The sequence below is a fragment of the Dryas octopetala genome, chromosome 9, assembly GCF_963921425.1.
Source record: "Dryas octopetala chromosome 9, drDryOcto1.1, whole genome shotgun sequence".
NCBI classification, from domain to species: domain Eukaryota; kingdom Viridiplantae; phylum Streptophyta; class Magnoliopsida; order Rosales; family Rosaceae; genus Dryas; species Dryas octopetala.
In genome coordinates this window covers 17692387-17706241 of record NC_141374.1, presented here as the reverse complement: position 1 = coordinate 17706241, position 13855 = coordinate 17692387, and the positions used below count along the sequence as shown (strand labels likewise).

General features: G+C 37.2%; 3 protein-coding genes across 8 annotated transcripts; 1 reads left to right on the top strand and 2 right to left on the bottom strand.

The window, feature by feature from the left end:
• Positions 1-1948: 1948 nt before the first annotated feature.
• On the bottom strand, positions 1949-5506 carry LOC147275099 (uncharacterized). The gene is made up of 6 exons (XM_086227373.1): positions 5046-5506; positions 4606-4706; positions 4139-4236; positions 3494-3705; positions 2925-2990; positions 1949-2538 (listed from the first exon to the last, which is right to left on the bottom strand). The coding sequence occupies exons 1-5, from the start codon at positions 5368-5370 to the stop codon at positions 2944-2946; spliced, it is 783 nt and encodes a 260-aa protein (XP_086083499.1). The 5' UTR covers positions 5371-5506; the 3' UTR covers positions 1949-2538; positions 2925-2943.
• Positions 5507-8041: 2535 nt separating this feature from the next.
• On the top strand, positions 8042-10659 carry LOC147275098 (Homeodomain-like superfamily protein). Of its 6 annotated transcripts, none has more exons than XM_086257606.1 (6): positions 8042-8455; positions 8807-8883; positions 9001-9064; positions 9395-9473; positions 9607-9676; positions 9823-10659. In XM_086257606.1, the coding sequence occupies exons 1-6, from the start codon at positions 8296-8298 to the stop codon at positions 10240-10242; spliced, it is 870 nt and encodes a 289-aa protein (XP_086113732.1). In that variant the 5' UTR covers positions 8042-8295; the 3' UTR covers positions 10243-10659. The 6 variants fall into 6 exon arrangements, with proteins under 6 accessions (XP_086113732.1, XP_086113731.1, XP_086113733.1 ...); XM_086257605.1 differs by having other exon boundaries at positions 9389-9473; XM_086257607.1 differs by having other exon boundaries at positions 8791-8883; positions 9389-9473.
• Positions 10660-11129: 470 nt separating this feature from the next.
• On the bottom strand, positions 11130-12694 carry LOC147275097 (isoflavone reductase homolog). The gene is made up of 4 exons (XM_086256824.1): positions 12330-12694; positions 11969-12209; positions 11659-11862; positions 11130-11489 (listed from the first exon to the last, which is right to left on the bottom strand). The coding sequence occupies exons 1-4, from the start codon at positions 12657-12659 to the stop codon at positions 11326-11328; spliced, it is 939 nt and encodes a 312-aa protein (XP_086112950.1). The 5' UTR covers positions 12660-12694; the 3' UTR covers positions 11130-11325.
• Positions 12695-13855: the final 1161 nt, after the last annotated feature.

The window sequence follows — 13855 nt, the reverse complement described above, 5'->3', positions numbered from 1 at the left end:
CCATTAGACTTCCCTTCTTCGGTCGGCGCTGGCGGACTAACATACGTCTCAAAATCGGGATCGTCCGTCGAACGCCCCCTCTTCCCAGACCGTGGGTTTGCAAAATCAGGTACTCCCAAGCCTCCCAAGCGAAGCCCCGGCTCCCCGCCACCCATATTTGGTCGGAGAGCCGCAGAAATCGAGCCCTCCACCGTATTCGCCACCCCAAACAACCTCAGATACCACCGAAATCGCAAGAAATGGAAACAGAGTCACCGCGCGTGAGGCGCGTTCACTCAAAGATAACAAAAGGATTTTCCTAGATAATTGTTGAGTACCTCTTAGGTAAAGGGGTAGGTGAGGTATTCATGTCATGCTTCATGCTTGATCACTAAGTGGGATGGAAAGAAGCAGCTTTTATGAGTAGTGTATGCGTATGTGCCTGCTTTATTTGCCAAGCATTTACATATTAAACAAAATTAGAAAGTATATAATACATATTATGTTGTAATTAAGATCGACTATAAATCTGAACTAAAAATGTTGTCAAATTGTGTAATAAAATAATATAAAGTCGAGCAATTTATACTAATTAATTACAAGCCCAACATAGACCTCTGTATGGGGAGTCGGTCCAATATCTATGCATACATATACGAAATTGAGAATCTAGGGACTGTAATTTCATCATTTAATACCTATGAAACTTCTTCCTGTAATTCCAGTACTGGTTGAGTTCAATCATCTGAATTATTGTCCTTCATTTTTCCAAGCATTTTTTTCTGTATTATATACCCATTTATGAAGGAGCCAGCTTGAAGCTTCACTTGTCTATCCAAGAAATTGGAAAAGAGTTTCAGTACTAACTCTATTTCAAACTTTATAAATCTCAACTGATAAGTTTTTCATTTATTTAATTTTGGATCTATATTAAATCTTGTAGCAAGTAAAAAACTGACATATCATCTGCCACATCAGTTAAGATCAATAAGTACCTCTTTGTTTGGTGGGTATCAATTTGTAATGTATTCTTTCTAAAGTATATGAAAGAGATCCATTGAGATAGGTCACACTTAATTGCTGCACGTTTAATATGTCTGTCAGTCTGTGTATGTATGGGGGTTGCTGACATGCTGGTAGTGTAGTAGTATTATAAATTTATAGAAATTTAATTTCTCAAACACTTTAATTATAAGAATAGATGATTTCAATTGCTGTTCAATATATACTCGACCATAGTAATTATCATACAATTCAAAAAAAAAAAAAATTATCATGCAATTGGTATTTATTTTGGCTAGGAACCCAGAAATTTCTATGGTTGACAGGTCTTTATCGTATGATAGCATATCCAGAATAACATCCTAATCAATTGAATTCTTTGCTTTTATTAAAAGAGCAAAAATAAGTATCAATCATCAATGTGAACAATAATTGTTTAAATCATGTAGAAAACAGAAGTTCCATACACCACTCAATTCCAGTTCCTTAGGGACAAGGTTTTTATGGCAATTTGGGAAAGTATGCCAAAACGTGAATAATTTTAGGAGTACGGGATACAAAGAAGGATAAATATGCCAAGCCAAGACAAGAAGGATATTAAATTTCAATTTTCGACCAAATAATTGAAAGTGGTAGTGACAGTTTTTTAGACACCTTCACGGATGATCAGAGAAGTCTCTGAATGGACCAACCAAATCAAACCAAATTTTAAAAAAAAATGTAGCACATCTCAGAATTGATTAGATTATACAGAAAATTAGAGTTTAGTCCTTCTTGTGTTTCTTGTTTTGGACTGAAACTTTGTGAGTTTTTTTTTTTTTTTTTTTTTTTTCTAAATAAAGCCCTTTGAAACAAATAAATCACATAACATTATTTAAATGAAGTCATGTTTTCAAATTGAATTCCATATATAAAGTGAAGATAAAGCAGCAAATCTCAGATCATAAGGGATCTAGTCTCCTAGGTGGAAACAAATATAACTTGATTATTAAGTAAAAACCCCAGAGCCATTTTCCAAGAAATTATCCACAAATATCTAGGAATCGTTTAATCAGAGATATCTGTTCTTGCTTGAGGATCTGAACTCTAAAGATAAGACTTGTGGATTTGGAGATAACAGTGGATAAAATCATCCAATCCCAAGTGCTTTCAATTTTTACAAGCATTTTGGTTAACAGGTTTTGCATTGTGCTTTATGAAGGCCATTAATCGTGAAACTCCGGTAAGCACTAAAAATCCTAAACGCCACATTGAAAAGGCTTGACATTGGGTCTTGTTTTGCCAGCTTGAGTATCAACAATACTACCAGAGATGCATGGAAACCAATTTACCCTGTTGGGAGAACCAGCTAATATCATTGCGTTCTTCATTTCTGATTGTACATTTACATGAGATCATAATATATACATAAAAAGAAACCAAAAAGGAGAAACCTGTACTCATATTTCGTAGAAAAGCCTTAAGCATCCAGCTAGCAACACATGCTGTTAGAAAGAATATCAAGCTGACGAAGATTTCATTCTTTTCCTTTTTTTACAGTTTATCTTTCCCTTCATCCTGTAGTTCCAACAAGTTTGAAACATTATCAGCAACAGCACTAAAAAATAAACTAATAATAAACTGTGCAGACCTACACAATGAATCCGACTTGCCACTGGGGGGGGTGTTTCATCCCTGGTACTATCTTAAGAACTAGAGAACTGCAGGATTCCATAACATATCAAAGAGCTGAACCTTATGAATTTCATTTAATAACCATTCAATATCTGGGATACAGAATACAGTTATTGACCAGATACTATGCTAAACTTGCTATTGATTGGTCAAAGTCCAATATCTTGACCATAAAGTGAAACCTCGCACATTTACAAGCACACAAGCCTAGAAAGAAGATTTCTTTTTTCATTTTAAAAAAACAAGGGGAAAAAAAGAGGCAGGCTTACCGAGCTGTCCACTAATTTGTCAAAGCTCAAAATCATCATCAATGTCCCCATCACCATCACCATCATCTGAAAGACCAGATAGATGTTCACATACGAAAGCTTAGGATGCTCAATGCTATGTTGCATATATATTCTATGTATGGTACACACTAAAGAATGGGAAATGGTAGTTGCGTAGAGTCCTAAAAGACTAAAAGTCTAAAACTCACAGACCAGAGAAAAAGAGAGTGAAGACTCAGATGATTTCAACATTTAATTCCCTCATCCTTCCTTTGAGTGAAAACCATTCAATTTAGTCCATTCAAAAGAAAAATGACAGATAGGATGGATACTAGTGACTTACTTAGACAATGCATCTGAAAATATGGTTAATGTCAAGCCAAGAGGCAATACATTAGTTGCATACTTGCATGCCATATACAAGTACTCCACAAACTTAGTTTCTTTATTCATACAGATTTTCTAGCAGCTTGAACAGTGTTGTGATAGGACTCTTGAGCAATTACACACTTCAAAGTGTAAATAACCACAGCTACACATGGTAGCAAGTAACGAAATATTAGAGTTACCTGGATGGTCATCGCTGTCTCCAGGATCTCCCAGGAGAAATGCATCCAAGTCTTGCTCAGTAGTTGATGAGGTTGAGGTTATACTTTGATGCTTTGCTTCCTCCTCCTGGGGTTTAGAAGTTATTTCAACTTTTGTAGGTTCCTTTACTCTGTCATCTTTCAACTGTTCAGTTGACTTTAGTTTAACATCCTCCAGGTACCGCTTCTCATAGCTAGAGGAAGCATAAGATAGGACAGTTCACCACATATGTAAAAACAGTAAACAAGAACCTAAGCAAAAGTGCAGCAGAGTGAAGGAAATTGTATAAATAATTTAAGGTCCAGAGGTCATGTACAAGAATGTATGGAAGCAATACTGTTAAAATTAAATGTTTACGTACATCCAATTACATATTGGTTTTCACATCAATAAACCATCTCCATTTACATTCAACAAAATTTTGGTACTTTTTTAAAAAACAAAATGCAATCAATAGGGTGACTGATCACATTTCAATAATTGACTCTCACAGGTGAAAAATGTCATTATTTTGTAGCATTGTTTTATATTCCAGACCTCTATGGATTGAATATGACTCACAATCACAATCCCTGCCTATGAATATACTGCACTTATACATGTATTCCAAGAGACAGGGTACTTACGGTGCCACGTGACTGTTAACTAGTATAAAATATATCCTCCAAAATTTCCTTTCTTTCATAACACGTGGGCACAACTCATATCTTAATTTTGAAATTTCCTGCAATCAAAGCATTTAGAAAATGCAGTTAATTGCAAATACACTATTGTTACAGAAAAGTGGCATAACTAGAAACTCAAAAAATGAATATGCATGTTTGGCATACTGTCTGATTCTATGTAAGTATAAAGTTAATTTATCTTCGACGGTATCCCCACCAACATCAAAGACAGTCATTATGGCATTGACAGAAAACAGAACATGTAAGGTTAATGAGCAGTTGCCAGAACAGTTTAAAGCAACCCCGCCTTTAATATACTAGTTGTAAGATTTCAAGATCAGTTATCATCTGATTCCTAAATCCAACAATTCTTTTTGTTTTTTTTCGTCTTTAACCTCAGTGATTTTCTGTGAGGTGAATGAAGCTACCTCGACAGTCAAAAGAACAAGATTGGCATGCTTTTCTTGCCACTCCGAAAGATCCTGCCTAACATTTGTGACTGTAGGGATGTCAGAGAATGGTGTATCATCTGCAAAGGGTGAAACACCAGTCCAATTATCTTTGAGCAATGAAAAAAATAAAAGCATCTAGTGATCGAGTTCATATTAAACCATTCAGCACACACAGAAAACGTCACAACAAAAGTGCTTTTGATCTTCCAAGCACTTTCCATTGTCATGCAAATCCTGCTTTCAATAAATCATCATCAATTCATCATCCTCGCCCTTCCTCAATGAATATGACATGGCGTCAGCCACAAGGAAAGTGCCTTAAGTACAAAATTTGAAGCAATTTACAAGTTCACAATGACGCCAAACATTTTCTCAGCAACCAAACAAAAATGTTTTAAATCCGTTAAAAAAAGTACCTTGAATTGGAAAATCCTTAAACGTGACCAAGGTGATTCCTTTAACAAAGTCTCTCAACTCCTCAGTGATTCCAAACGCTTCCAGATCCAACTCTTCGTGCTGAGTCTCCACGGCAGGTTGTTGTTGCGTGGTGAAGGAGGGAGAGATGCCATCGGCAAGGTGCTTGATGTGCTCGGCTCGCTTCAAGGCCTCGCCGGCGATCTCCTTGGACCGCTTGGCAGTCTCGGCGGCGATGTCGGAGAGCTTCGCGACGCCGATCGTTAGCTCCTGCGATCGCTTCGCTGCTTCCTCGGCGACGGTTCGGGCTTTGTGCCACAAGTCCATGGCTCTGCGCTGACTGAGCTTTGCTCTCTTGCAAATTGCTAATCACAATACAGAGTTTGATGGAGACGTGAATCTCAACCGTCCATTTAGTGGATTCCACAGTCAACAACAAATCAACCGTCGATTTGATCCCATTGCCTCTGGTAATCCTCCTATGCTAAGAGCCTAAGAGGTTAGAAATATAAATACCTTCGTCCAACGCTGAGTTGACACGTTGGTCATGTCTTGGACAAGTTGCAGGAACACAGTTATTGCCAAGCACCCAAAAACATGCAATCCTTCTCACAGTGAGCTTTCCAGAGATTCACATTATCACATATGATTCCATCACATTCCAAAAATGTCCCTAATAATCATGAGAATAGATTTGGAGGAAGTGATGTAAATTATGTTAGGAGATGGCTGGAGGAGAAAGAGTTTAGATTTAGCCAGTTTATTACCATTCATTCATTTCAATTTTATTTACAAATTGTGTTTGTCTGTGAAGTTTAGATAACTTAATAATCATTGATTTAATTATTTCTTACACAAATAAATCTTAAGGAGGAACCAAATGATTTTTATCATTGAACTGTCATATTAATTGATGTTTTACTTTAATTGGTGGCCCCAAGTGACTGACGAGATACAAAAATTGGGTGAGAGGAATTTGGACCCTATATTAATGAGAAGAATTTATTTATCCCTCACGTGGTATACATGGTATCTCTCTTTCTTTTTCTCTTATCTCTTACCTATATATTTTTCTTCAATGAATGTCACACCACTACGATACAAAAATATATAAATTTTTTCCGTACTAATTAAGGTTCCTTGAGTTAATAGGGGCCTGAGATTGGCTTGCATTCACAGGAGAGAACAAATTGGTTTGGAGTGACACTCTTCATTGAAGTCTTTACAGGTCCAAATTGGACAGACTTATTTGGGTTAAGACCCACTTGCTTAAAAACAGAACTGAGGCTAAAGCCCAGCCAGGCAGGCAATTGGCAGTTGAATAGCCAGCCCATTGATCTCCTTAAATCCAAATGATGAGAATGGATGAAGTAAAATACAAGGATTCAAAAATCATGTTTCTAATACATTAGACAAATCGAAAACCAAAATCATAAGAGGGTTACTATTTGTACACCATTTTTTTTCTTTTTGCACACCTTTTTGTAAAAAAACAATAAAAAATTAAAGGAAAAGACACACTCACCCCTCACCCAACACACCCCTTACTCCTAGACAAAAAAAAAAAAAACACACCCCTCAAAAAAAAAAAAACACACCCGACCTCCACCCTCCCCTCCACCAAGCCCCAGCCCCGATTAGCCCACCTCTTTCCCCTCCACCCAGCTCGACCTCCTCCCTCCCCTCCACCAAGCCTCAGCCCCGTTGCACCCTCCCTCTAGCCCCGACCCAGCTCGATCTCCTTCCTCCCCTCCACCAAGCCCCAGCCCCGTCGCACCCTCCCTCCAGCCCCGACCCAGCCCACCTCCTTCCCCTCCACCCAGCCCGACCTCCTCCTTCCCCTCCACCCAGCCCCGGCCCCATCACACCCCATCCCACCCAACCCCGTCGCACCCTCCCTCTAGCCTCGACCCACCCGGCCCACCTCCCTCTAGGTTCGGTAGATATATGCCGAATGGTTTGTGGGTGTTCAGCGGGTGGTTGTCGAATGGTTTGTGGGTGTTCAGTGGGTGGCTGTCGAATGGTTTGTGGATGTTCGATGGGTGGCTGCTGAATGGTTTGTGGGTGTTCGGTGGGTGGCTGCCAAAGGAAGGAGAAAACAGAGAGAGAGAGGGAGGGAGGGAGGGAGGGAGGAGAGAAGAGGAGGAGGTTGGGGGTGAGATCGGGTGCTGCTTGTGGTGGTCGAGTGAGGGAGGGAGGGGGCTGGGTGGGTGGGTGGGTCGGGGCTGGAGGGAGGGTGCGACGGGGTTGGGGCTTGGTGGAGGGAGGGTTGCGTGGGTGGGTGTGGTCGGGTGAGGGAGATGAAGGGGGGATGTATGTGGTTGGGTGTGTGTGGTTTTTTTTTGTCTGTTGATGGGGTGCGCAAAAGAGAAAAAATGGAATTGGTTTTGGGTGTGAGAAGGGTGAGTATGTCTTTTCCTTTAATTTTTTTTTTTTACAAAAAAGTGTGCAAAAAGAAAAAAAAAAAAAGTGTACAAATAGCAGCACTCAACTATTAAGACATTGAAATGAATAAATAGCAGGAGTAGGAAAGAGAGGATGGACAAGTTTTCACGGACAAATGGGTGGGGTGGGCCCGGGGTGCTGTAGGGCAGTGAGAATATTCTGCAGTCCCGTCGCATGCGGAGCATTCGTAACGTGTCCTTCTTTGCACATGTGACATGACCCTATCAAGAGATGACTTTTATTTTTTTTATTTTTTATTTATGTATTGTGTTTGTATTGGCCTCGAATATTCCACGCTGGTTTCCACGTGTTCCGATGCCATAATGCTCCTTCAGATTCGTCGCCGAGCTTTCCTCTACCTCTACATAGGCCTTCATTCACATTCATATGCCCTCCTTTATTATATATACAAATATCACTTGAAAACAACGCGGCGTTGTTGTTGTTTCTTGTTTTTGCTACTCGATCAACTACTTGCTCTCTTCCCGGCCTCAACTTATTTCCACCTCCTTTCATTCTCTCTCTCTCTCTCTCTCTCTCTCTCTCCAACCCAAACCCAATTCACTTTACTTCATACTTCTCTCAGCTCAGAATTAAATTTCTTGTTTCATTCTTGGGCATGAGGAACCTAGCTAGCTAGCTTAATGTGCTAGCTCTTTTATATTAATGTAATCATATGACAAAAAGATGAGGTTGAGAATTTTTTAATTGTTACAAAGGCAAAAGCTGCAAGAAGATCAAAGATCAATCTATCTAGCTTTACTTTAGAGTAAGTGAGATCTGGGATTATATTATATTATATTATATATGGAGATGAATAACTACGGTGGCGGTGGCGGTGGCGGTGGTGAAGAGGGATACGAGAATGGGGTAATGATGACAAGAGACCCCAAACCAAGGCTAAGGTGGACTCCTGATCTTCATGACAGATTTGTGGACGCAGTCACTAAACTTGGTGGCCCTGACAGTATGTCCCCCTCTTACATTACCTTAATTACTTTTTAATCCATTTACTTGTTTACATATATGCTAGCTTGTTGATTAATTACTCAATTCATTTATGCAATTTTCATGCATGCTCGCTAGATTATCATTTAAAGTTAAACAACAATTCATTTACGTACGTACCCTTATAAATGTTTATATTCATAATCTGACATTGTCAATTCTATGAATTATACTAATTAAACTAGTAGCCAATTTCCCACATTTATGATTTAAGAATGTTTTAATACATTCAAATTTTAAAACATCATATATCATCCCACTAAAGTTATGAGTCCCACTAATTTAATTTTGAAGAGGGTTTCTGTTTCAGAAGCAACTCCCAAGTCTGTGCTGAGGCTAATGGGCTTGAAGGGTTTAACATTGTACCATTTGAAAAGCCATTTGCAGGTATAAATATATACTTTGCCTCTTGCTTCTTAATTTCGTTTAATTATAAATTACTCTCATAATATCATTTTAGTTTTAAGCACAAAAGCATATAAACCTAAACTAGTTAATTTGCAGAAGTATAGGCTCGGACAACAGGCAAGGAAACAAAACTCTGTAGAACAGAACAGAGACAATAATGGTGAGCTCTAGAAACAGATTAATTACATTCCCTGCTCAAATTAATTACCACAACTATACTAATTACTAACTGATTTCAAATGTTCTTTCACATAAAATAGTTTAAACCTCTATAACTTTTAATTAAAACTCTTTTGGAAATTAGAAGGTGGCCAAAAACATTATTGATGAGAACTCTTAAAGTTCCCACAATTAACTTTATTATATATATATACTCTTCTGCTATTTTTGCTGATATTTTCTTTCATTCTTTCTTTTCTGGCCTTCTAATTAACTTGCTGTACTAATGCTTTTTTTTTTTTTTTTGGTTCTCCTTTTAAATAAGTTTTAGGGGATTCATATGTACATTTCAGCACTCATAATTCCACAGGGCCTAGCATCAAATTACCAAGAGGTAATAACGAACAAGGGTATGTGAAATCAGTACTTATTAACTGCACCAATTATTTCGATTACAATTTAGTTTTTATATTAGATTATGATCTGCTTACTTTCCATAAGACCCCTCTGGATACTGATCAATACTGGTAATACTGAAAACAGAACAATTCCATTTTCGGAGGCACTTAAGTGTCAAATTGAAGTACAGAACAGATTGCAAGAGCAGCTTGAGGTATGTGTTTGCTCTCATGATCAGAACTCAATGATATATATATCAAATAATTTGCTAGCTTAATTATTTCATTTTCATGCTCAAAATATATATATGTACCTGTAACATGCCTATCTTATAACTAATCTTACTACTTGTATTAATAGGTTCAAAAGAAGTTGCAGATGAGAATAGAAGCCCAAGGCAAGTACTTGCATGCTATATTAGAGAAAGCCCAAAAGGGCCTCTCCCTGGACATGAAGGGTCCCAATACTCTAGAAGCCACAAGAGCCCAATTAACAGACTTCAATTTGGCTCTATCAAATTTTATGGACAATGTGACTGAAGAAGATAGAAGAGGAAATATAATAGAGATGAATAATAACGATGCTTATAAGAAGAGCAATGGTTCAACTTTCCAGATTTTTGAAGAGGGAAATAGAGAAGAAAATAAAGATACAAGGCTTAAGGTTGAGGGGGGTTCCATTCATTTTGACTTAAATACTAAAGGTAGTTATGATTATGTTGGTTCAAATGGAGCTGAATTCGAACCAAGACTCTTTCATATACAAGATAGTACACTCTGATGAGAAACATGTAACAATATGTTCGTAGCTGCTTATATATATTTCTTCCAGAAAAGAAAAGAAAAGCTGCTCAGTTGTTAGCAAAAAGAAAACGAAAAACATTGGATTTTATTTGTCTTCTTTGAGACTCCATCATGTTTAGAATGTTATATTTTAGGTCTTCATTTTAATGCGACCATACATCTTAACTCTAGTGGTATGGGAAGGGTAGAGATTCTCGGCTCGAATCTCCTTATAAACAAATGTCATTTTAATGGGGGTCGATCTGGGGTAGCAACAATATCTGTTAAGCAAGTCTCCTTGGCACTCAAGGAATCCTCACCAGACTAGTATCTACATTAAGTCTTTATACTTGTAAACCAAGTCTTCTCTTGTATAAATATGTGCACGTATGATCAATAAGATTAAGCCATTCAATTACTAACTTCTACAATATCTCGCACTAAGAAAACAGGGCCGGCCGTCAAATATCGGGTAGCAACATAAAATAAAGTTTATGTTTTATTATTTTCTGTTAAAACTGTTGCTAAACTCTGATTCAACTCTATCTTTTATATTTAAAAGGCTTAACTTTTGTCTTTGGGATTAGCCCAAGTGGTGAAAGTGGGTGAGATAAGAGTTAGAATTAGGTTGAGTCTAGGATTCGATTTTCTCAGATGAAAAAAAAAAAAAAAGCCTTAACTTGCTTTAAAAAACTTGAGAATAATATAATACTCGAATACGGGTATTGTTTTCTTGGACTCTCTAAGATGGATAGTACCGCTGCTATGTATCCAAGTTTCGGGTCGTGACACTTACTAATTAAGGCCCCCTAGCATAGTCCTTAAAGAAAAAAAAATTAAAGCCTGGGATAAACCCAGTGCTAGGTGTAGTTTGTGAATGTTTATTGTCTATACATAATATAAAATGATGTTTAACAAGCAGAAATATTACAAACACAACGTACAGAGATGCATGCATGATGAATTCGTCCATGAAAATACATAGACGGTGTACTTGACCATGATCACCATGCATGTCCTCTGGGAACCATTTATTAATTACACCACATATATATATATGTGTGTGTGTGTGTGTTGTACGTCATACATAAATTTTCAAGTATTCATTCATACGGGTGTATTTCACTTCTGGATAAAGCTTTGAAGCTTCTTCTCCTTCTTTCCCTATTTCAAAGTTTGTGAGAGCACCTTCATAGAAAACGTGGTAGAAATGCCCAACTCCTACTTGACCTGCATAGTCCATACCTGAAAAATAATACATACATACAGTCATACAGATCTAGATCAAACTAAGTAGATGCGTATATATGTTAACAGAAAATTAATATATATATATGTGTGTGTGTGTAATCTTGGAATTAGTGTATCTTAAGCTAAGCCATTTCCTTGCATGCATTAATTGACATGCGTTTACCTTTCATGGAGGCAAGGAAGTCTTGTGCGGAAATGGTAACCTCTTGTAGCTTCTTTCCAATAAGGTTTTCCCACATCTTCACCAATTGTTTTTGAGTGAGTATGTTTTCAGGTGGACGAAGGTATAATGTTTTGTTCAATGTTTGTGGATCATCAATTGTTTTGATTGTGTATGTTGCGATGTCATCTTCATCCAAAATACTTACTGCACATGTAAGTAAGTATTAATTAAACCAAGCCGGCCATTAATGATTAATTATAATTAATTAAGACCTTAGCTAGCATGAGTAGGTTAATTAATTTAATTGTACCTTTAGAGTTGGCATCTCCATAAAGAAACACTTTTTCTCTTGGAGGAACTAGTGTCCCCATCTGTGACAAGTTGCCGGCAAAATAACCTGCGAAGGCAGCACCGCATACATAAGTGGAGGGAATTTTAGCATCTTCTATTGCCTTTCTCACTATCATTTTCTCATCAAATGTAACTCTTCCGGGTTCAAGTGCATGCCCCATACGTGCTGGGTCCAGACCAAATTCCGATGGCAAGAAACGCTACACAAAAATTAAAAGTGGATCGAGTAAGAAACAGATCGAGAAATACATGCAAATTAAGAGTTTGTAATTATATATATATATTTTTTTTATCTATCTAAAGTTAGCAATTGGTTGTACCTTAATATTTCCTGCTTGTTTGATAGCTTGAACAAGCTTGAGCTGCAACAAAATGTTGTGACTCCGAAAATGCACCCCAGACATGGTGCAAATGACAACATCAACACATTTGACAGCATTGACAAGGCTTTGGAGGTCAGAAAATGAACCCTCCACAAGGTGTGCCCCTTGCTTCTTGAAGGATAAGAGTATTTGCAGCTTATCAATATCAAGGCCCATCTCTGGCCTTTGAAGGACAAAGGTTGGGTGGCCTTGGGCTAGGCTTGCCCTAACAATCCTTCTCCCCATGTACCCAGTACCACCTACCACAAGAACCTTGCTCTTTTCCATGGCAGATATATATGTATGTGCCTTTATATTAATTTGATAACTTTGATCGATCGATCGATCTTCCAAATTTTAATGCATGCAAGACGATATATATATAGAAGAGAGAGAGAGAGAGAGAGAGAGAGAGAGAGAGAGAGATTTCACGCTTGGGCAGTCGGTCGGTGATGTTCAATTTTCCTTTTCAACACAACATTTCTGATTTCACATTAAAGCTTTCTTTTCTTTATTTGCAGTATATACGTACGGTACAAGTTACTCACATTAATTTGTTGGTGGACTAGACACAACAAATTAAAAGAACATTGAAAAAAATTAATGTTCATATATATATATATATATCCGAATTTGGAAAGGGTTGGTGGTGCAATTTCAATACACACATACTGTAACACAACAATGTCTGAAAAAATAATATAATATATGATCCTGGGCCTCCTGGCTAAATATTAGAAGTGGGTTGATGCGTAAGGTCATTAACCTCCAGTTTTCGGTCATGGTGCCTGTAACTTTAGGGTCATTAATCTTTACATCTGGAGTTCCAATCTGGTTTGAATATTTTCTTCTCCAATATTGCTTGAAACTAAAAAGAACACAAAAAAAATTATTATTTTATTATTTTATTATTTAAATTTCGAACTTCTCTAATATTGTGAAGAAATCACTACTACACATATTAGTTAAAATATCCGTGTTTCAATTAACTGTTTCACATAATTAATTAAGAGTTTCAAATAAAAAGAAATTAAGAGTTATAAAAGTTGGATATCATTTATTTTTGAAATAAAATAAGATGACTTTTTTTTTTTTACCAATTCAATAAAATAAGATGACTTTAATTGGCCCAAAAAAACAAAAAGATGACTTTAATTGGCCAAAATGCAAGTGTCCCCCAAGCAGCCTTTGAAGTTAATAAAATCGATGGTGGTAGGTTACGTAGGTATGATCCAAATTTTAATAGTGACATTGTATGGTACGCACGTAGCGTGTTGTTTAGGTCAACAAGGGCAATTTGTTGGTAAACAAAGAATGCCAAACGATGACATTGGCCAATTGCCCAAATCAACCTTATAACTAACTCAGCTCTATATCTATACCAATCTATCAGCAACTAAAACTCGAGTCAATTCTCACCCGAAAAAAAAAAAAAAAAAACTTGAGTCAATATATCTATACCATTTGCTTATGAAACATAATTG

Coding starts and splice junctions, on each gene's coding strand:
- LOC147275099 (XM_086227373.1), bottom strand. CDS start 5,370: ATGGACTTGTGGCACAAAGCCCGAACCGTCGCCGAGGAAGCAGCGAAG. Junction 4,707..5,045: donor TAAGGATTTTCCAATTCAAG/GTACTTTTTTTA, acceptor CACCCTTTGCAG/ATGATACACCATTCTCTGAC. Junction 2,991..3,493: donor AGACAGCGATGACCATCCAG/GTAACTCTAATA, acceptor CTGGTCTTTCAG/ATGATGGTGATGGTGATGGG.
- LOC147275098 (XM_086257602.1), top strand. CDS start 8,296: ATGGAGATGAATAACTACGGTGGCGGTGGCGGTGGCGGTGGTGAAGAG. Junction 9,065..9,388: donor ACAGAACAGAGACAATAATG/GTGAGCTCTAGA, acceptor CTTTTAAATAAG/TTTTAGGGGATTCATATGTA. Junction 9,677..9,822: donor GATTGCAAGAGCAGCTTGAG/GTATGTGTTTGC, acceptor TTGTATTAATAG/GTTCAAAAGAAGTTGCAGAT.
- LOC147275097 (XM_086256824.1), bottom strand. CDS start 12,659: ATGGAAAAGAGCAAGGTTCTTGTGGTAGGTGGTACTGGGTACATGGGG. Junction 11,863..11,968: donor TGGAGATGCCAACTCTAAAG/GTACAATTAAAT, acceptor TTACATGTGCAG/TAAGTATTTTGGATGAAGAT. Junction 11,490..11,658: donor CTTCCTTGCCTCCATGAAAG/GTAAACGCATGT, acceptor ATTATTTTTCAG/GTATGGACTATGCAGGTCAA.